Below are 6,938 nucleotides of genomic sequence, written 5' to 3'. Positions count from 1 at the left end.
AAACCAAAAAAACAAAAACAGTTCTTGCAGAAAGAATGGACAATTTGAGAATAATTTTATTCCTGCTGATGCAACCACTAGGGATATGAATCCTGATGAAATTTCTCAAAATGAAAAAGTTTTATGTTGTGATTCTCAGTACTACAGAAGCAAAGGACTAAGTATGCCACCTTCAGAGGGAAGACTTGCTATTGGACATATGCCACCTGCCAAAGGGAGGTGCCAATCAGCACATTACAGAAGAGCAATATGATGATCCTGATGTTTATTACACTGAGTCAGATCACGTGACACTGAAGCACAACAAATATGTGTGAGAATGGTAACCGTGAATTCTGCTTTATTATTCCCCACATCTGCTCTGTCTATTCATAAAAGTCTGGTCATAGTATTTGTACTTTTGGGTTTCACATAATGATTTGTTTCGACTCTTTAAAAAAAAAAAAGAACTCCAATAAAAAGAAAGACTTCAAAACTCAACTTTATTACTCCTCCCTAAGATACTACGCATTCTGTAGTCTGGTAGGTTAGATGTCTCAGAAAAGACATGTAGGAACATGCATGCTAGTGTTTTTGGTTTTGCCTAAGTTTAGGAAGTAACACAATACACTTTGGTCAATGGTTGTAGAGTTTTATGTAATGTCTCTGTCTTCTAGGTAATGTAGAACCAATAATGAACCTGTAGATGTCATCTAGATATAGGAAACCCGGCAGGCTAGAAATGTACTTTCATCTTAGTTATTTAACATTCAACTCCCTATTAAATTTTTTATTTTAAAAAACTATAATAAAAGACACAGTGCTATTAACACCCCTCAAAATACCTCACTTCAAACACACTTATCCCGTTTGTATTGCCACTTGATGAAGCACTTCTGGAAGTACTCTTTCATGAATGTCTTTGCTACTGCAGGTGTGCTTTCAAAAAATAATAATAAATTCAGTGACTATTGCTACACAGTGACATCCACAGAAAAGGTATCTATAGACTGCTCAAGTTCAAAATTAACAGGGAGGTGGGAAGATACTGTGTTAGGACTTTAGACATCTTGGCTCCCAGTTGTTGCTGACAAGGGTAGTGAAAGATTACCTAGTATTTTGGAACCTGTTCCACTTTCAGCAAAAGAGAGCTTATAACCCTTGTCCACAGGAGTGTTTGGATAGCCAATGGAGTTCATACAAATATCGAAAGCGCCACAGATACTGTTTTAACAGCAGGGAAAAAGAAGCCAATAGTCAAAGTGACTTGAAAATGCCACACCACCACTAGTTGACAAGCTAAGACAGAACTCTTGAGTTTTTAAAGTACTGACCCTTTTCCATGTCACTTGTCTCATTGATAAGTGTCTGTCCTAGGAACTTTGCACATTTTCATTCAGCATTACTTGCAAGTCAAGCTAGATTCTCTCTGAGAATATAGCCATTCTCAATTCATAGTTACAACTCAAAATGCATGTTTCCCAATTTAAAGATGGTAGTACTTTAAAACTGGAAAAACTCTCCCTCGTCATTTGGATCAATCTTTTACGTAAGTAATTTATCTGTTCTACTTCACTGAGATGTATGTTTTAGGCAAAGTACTCATAATCCCGTATATGGCTAATAAAATCAGTGTTTTGCCAAACGGGAGTTAGTAACACTGAAACTGCAGCGTGTACAAAATCGGATTGCTTTGTAATTCAAAAAGCTTTGCTGGTCAGACAAGGGCCAAGCACAGGAGGAACAGAAGTTGGATGGGAGGAAAAGGAGGGGGTGCCTCGGTGGAGGCACCTTGGGTGCTGCCACTAATCCTTGGACCTGGCACTTTAGAAGCTCTCCAGACTTTAGCTCCCCAGGGTGTGGAAACGGGGTGACGACAGCAGTACAGCACTCGGGGTGTTCCCCTCACCCGGATGCTGTGAAACTGTTAGGCGGGACAGCGGCGGCGCTCGGGACTGCAGTTTGGGAGCACAGAGCGTCCTAGGCTGTGCGCACCAGAGCAGGGCTCAGCCCGTCCGCCTCCACTCTACTTCTCTCGACGCAGCCCCCGGAGTCGGGATGGGGCCGGCGCAGTCACTCACCGGGCCAGTAGCTCTAGGAAGATCACGTTACTGCAGCAGCCTGCGAACACCAGGCCCACCGCCAAGGCTGGGCGCATGGCTGGGGCAGTGGACGAGGAGCGCGCGTGCGAGCGAAGCACCCGCTTCCACCGCTACCCCAGGAGGCCTGAACCGCACATCGCCCCAGTTCCGGAGCGCTCTCTCCCGTAGGACCGCCGCGTTTCTCCCTTCCCCTACGGCCGCCACGGACGCTGCTAGCGGAGGAACTGTAGTTCCCAGTCAGACGAGGCCCCATTCATCCGAGGGGGCGTCCCCGTCCCGGATGGACTACACATCCCAGCATGCCGCGCACTCATAGGTCTGGCGCAGACTTGGCCCGCCTTCGCCAAGGTTTCGGACTGAGTAGGTGAAGATCCTGAAAACATCGCGAGATCAGCGGCCGCGCGGCCTGCCGGGAAGTGAAGTTCCCAGACTGTTTCTAGAGCTGGCCTGAAGAACTCATTCTTGACTACCAGAACAAACTGCTGGCTGGCACAGTAGAAGTATAAACCCGTGAAGATTCGTTAGAGATGTTCTAGTACCGGGAACAATTATTCCAAACCCAGTGAACCTAGTAATTCGTCTAAGTATCTCTAGAAAAACGTAGTGAATCTAGAAGTACAGAGGCTGAACCATTTGGCCTTTTCAGAGCTGTTCTTTAAGAAAAAGACTTAGATTCAGTCTCACCGTAAGTAAAGATGGGAGAGAGTTGTAATGTCTACCTTACCTGGTGGATGACGGTTTAAAGATATGGTTTATGAAAGCCTAACATAACAAGTATGTTATTTTATGTTACAATTTTTGGCAAGGCACTCAACAAACGAATTGACTCATATCCACTCTAGGATAAGGACCTTCTCTACTTCATTACTGACAGGCTCATGATGCTTGTCCCTACACCCTTTTTAAGGGAACAGTTCACAAATTATAGTTCCATTGTAATTCCTGTGGTGAATGTTAAAATACAGGTTTCTAAATCTCACACACAAAGTTTCAGACTCAATATGTTTGAAGTGGGACCCAGTAATCTTCCTTTACAACAGGTACTCCCAGATAATCTTGATGTGGTCTGCAGACCACAACTTGGGAAAACCAATTTTGAGGCATGTTGTGAATCTTGAGGACAGCCTCAGACTGTTCATTCTCTCAAAAATAACCCAAACAATAAGCATTTGAAAACCCTACTTAATTAATCCCCAGTTCCACACACACAAAAAAAGATTAGAAAACTCTACTTAACTTTCCATCATGTGTTTTGTTATTGTATTCCATCAGAATTTAAATGTATAATATGGTAAGTGGCTAGGCAATAATACAAACATACACTAGGCATTGGAAAAATTATAAATATATTTATTGCTTCCATCAAAAAATGAGTCATATACGGTGGACAAGGTATGAACAAATACTTGACAAAAAATAGTGTAGTACTAGCCTATCATATATAGTAAGTGCTATGTGATTAAAACGTTTGAGAACTGGGGAGATAGCTCAGCAATCTAAGTGCCTGCCTGGGTTCAATTTGCACCATGCCAGCCACCCAAACCAGCAATGGTGGTGCACGCCTATAATCCCAGTGCTAGAGAGGCTGAGACAGGAGGACCACTATGAGTCCAAGCTGCATAGCAAGACCCTTTACTAAATAAATAAAAGATTAACATATTTTAAAAGTAAAAGAAATAATTATGAATAGCTGATATTGTAAATGTTATAGGAATTTAGTTGGAAAGACAATGGAATGTGCCTCCTTTTCATCATTAAATATCTCATTGCTGATAAAGGCATTTTTGACAGAAGCACCCAAACATTAATAGTTCTCAAAGTGTCCCAAATGATCTGGCTCTGCAGCTAAAGTTGAAACTACTGAAATAAAAGCAAGCAAAATCTTAAGAAGTTGTGACTAGAGAAAGTGTCAGTAGGTTATGATTAAGGCTGTACCTCAGTATGCTTAACTAAAAATCATTAAGGGTGAGGTATCAATTATCCTTCAATTTCCCCTCATTGCTGTAATGTGCGGTCAGGGTTGAGAACACCCCTTTAATGGTGCTTTGGCGTTTAACTCCCAGTCATCTTTGATCCTGGCTGTATAATAGGCACACAGGGGGCTTTTAAAAACACAATTTATTTAAAAAGCATATCAGTCCCACTTCAAACTAAATAAAGTAGAATACTTGAAAACAAACTCAAGCAATGACAATACTCCACCAAAGGCAATCCTGCCTAGAGGAAACATGAGCAGAGCACCTTTTCTGCAGTTTCACTAAAAACAATTTCTCATTACACAACCTCTATTTTCTGTGTGTTCCAAGAGTTTGAGCGCGCTTAATGAATGTTATAAACATCTCATTAAATATCAGCTGAAATACACCTGAGTAATTGAAAAATGAAATGGCCTAAATACTGTAATGACTGTATGCTATGTACCTTCTTTCTTCTTCCATGTTTTTTTAATCTATCCCTATCATATACATATATATATAACATGTATTAAATAATATGCATACAAATTATCTTGGATCTTGTTAAAAATTCAGATTTTACTCCACTGATTGGGCCTAAAGTGTGGCCTGACATTCTGTATTTCTTTTTTTTTTTTTTTTTTTTTTTTTTTTGGCAGAACCAGGAATTGAACTCAGGCCCTTATGCTTGCCAGGAAAATACTTATTCCACTGAGCCTTCTCCCTGACCCTGACATACTGTATTTCTAAAGAGCACTGTTGATGCTCCTAAGTAGTGGACCATACTTTGAAAACACAGAAACCTATAAACTAGTTCTCTCTGGAAACTTTTCCATCTTTTCACTCTTGTTGGTTCAGGGAATCTCACTCCCTGCTACTGTCTTTGTGCTCCTCCTTTCCCCTAGCCTATAGTCATGCTCAGAGAAACGAACACTTTCTCTGTCTTTTAAATATCTTTAAAGAACAATCTATATTTGTAGCTTGTTTTTAAACTCCAATCAACTTCTTAAACTACTCTGATCAAAGATTATTTTCATAAGAAAGCAGTCTCATGAGAGCCCAATGACTTTTTAATTGTCAAAGCCTTCTACCACAATCTCATCTTACATCATCTCTCAGTGCTTCACACATTTAAAGCCTCAGATTTCTTGATCTTCCTCTTGTCCCTCTGTGTCTAAGACATGAGTGTTCTGTTTCTCATCTTCTCTTTTCTGTTTTCTTTGTGAAAACTGAAAGTTCCTCTGATCCCCAAGTTCTCTCAGAGGTCCACTAGTTATACCTTCTTCTCATGACCCTGAACACTTTCCACTGGAGATTTCACCCCTGACCCCTCCCAGCACATGTGTAACTGTGAGCTTGTATATATATATATATATATATATATATATATATATGTATACATGTAGTTCCAATCTCCCTCATATCCTAAGTCACAGTTTCCAAGTCCTTTGACAGCTTTACTAATATTTCCCTGGAAACCCTTCACCATCAGCACAGCACATGTAATCCTCTGTGCTCCTTATATACTTTGCTTTTTATTATAATGTTATCCACCACCTCCTCTTGGGCAAAAACCTCAAAGATTTTCAGTTGTTCTCTCCTCACAATGCATTTATTTGCTCTTTTCATCTTGCCAGTTCCACTTCACAATTAGGTCTATATTCCAACTTCCTCTTTTCATTCATATTGATACCTGCTTACCCTCCTAGAAAGACATTCTAAAGTCTTGGAATCTTCAGCCTCTGCCTTCTTCCTCATTCTCCATGCTGCCTCCAGGCTGTTTCCTAAAACAATCCAAACTCTTTATATCACACAGCTTACTATTCCAAGACATGTGTTCCAGTTAGTCAATGTCATATTAAAAGACCCAAAATGTATCGGTTTCAAAGCAAAAATATTTGTTTGCTATCTTATAGTTCTGTGTTTACTTTGCTCAGCTCAACACTCAGGTGCTATTCTCCATATGGGTTTCTCATGTAGTTGTGGTCAGACATTGAAGGCTTACCTGGGCTGTTACTTGAGATCACTAGGACAGCTCCATGATCATCAGATATCCACAGTGTGACAAAATACTCGAGAATAAAAGTTTTAAGGAGGAAAGGCTTATTTTGGCTCATGGTTTCAGTCCAAGGTCAGTGGGCTCCATTGCTTTGGGCCCTGAGAAGAGGCAGAATATGTTGGCAGTGAGAGCAGGAAGCAAAGGAGCCTGCATATCTGAGAATAGCTCAGAAATATGGAGAGACAAAGGGGGGGGGGAGAGAGAGAGAGAGAGAGAGAGAGAGAGAGAGAGAGAGAGAGAGGAAGAAGGGAGAAGGGAGAGGCTTCTTTTTGTTGTTCTTCAGCTTTTTTATTTCCTGGTACCAAGGATTGAACTCAGAACCTTGCACTTGCCAGGCAGACACTTATGCCGCTAAGCTATATCCCCAGCCCCTTTTTTGTTGTTCTTGTTGGCTTGTTATTTCTTTGCAATACCACGGCCTTTTAACTGAGCTACGTATCCAGCTCTTGTAAAATTTTTCTTTCGATACATGGTCTCAATGAGTTGTTGTTACCCAAGCTGGGTTCAAACCTATATTCCTTCTGTCTCAGCCTTACTGAAGTGCTGGAATTACAAGCATGAGCTACCACACTTGGCAAGAACATTAATCAAATTTCCCAATTTATAGGGCTGATTAATTAAAAAAAATTTTAATGTATTTAGTACAGGGTCTATAGGGTCTCCCTACATAGATCAGACTTGTAGTGATTCTCCTATTTTCAGCCTCCCAAGCACTGGGATTACAGGCGCACACCACCACACCCAGTCTCAATTGCCCTCTCAGTGTGCCTCGGGGGGAAGGGCCAGCACGGCACTCTGGGGATTGAACCCTGTTCCCTGCTCCCTGAGCTCTGCCTAAGCAGG

General features: G+C 41.2%; 1 protein-coding gene across 1 annotated transcript in view; it reads right to left on the bottom strand.

The window, feature by feature from the left end:
- The window catches only part of Slc35b4 (solute carrier family 35 member B4), a 27,115-nt gene extending 24,760 nt beyond the window's left edge, over positions 1-2,355 (bottom strand). The window contains exon 1 of the mRNA XM_004626538.2: positions 2,061-2,355. Coding sequence (XP_004626595.1) covers positions 2,061-2,137 — 77 coding nt within the window. The 5' untranslated portion in view covers positions 2,138-2,355. The remainder of the gene's footprint in view (positions 1-2,060) is intronic.
- Positions 2,356-6,938: the final 4,583 nt, after the last annotated feature.

This window comes from Octodon degus, unplaced genomic scaffold (assembly GCF_000260255.1).
Source record: "Octodon degus isolate 3935 unplaced genomic scaffold, OctDeg1.0 scaffold00015, whole genome shotgun sequence".
Lineage (NCBI taxonomy): Eukaryota > Metazoa > Chordata > Mammalia > Rodentia > Octodontidae > Octodon > Octodon degus.
Note: the sequence above shows the minus strand (reverse complement) of the source record. Positions and strands in the feature narration are given on the sequence as shown.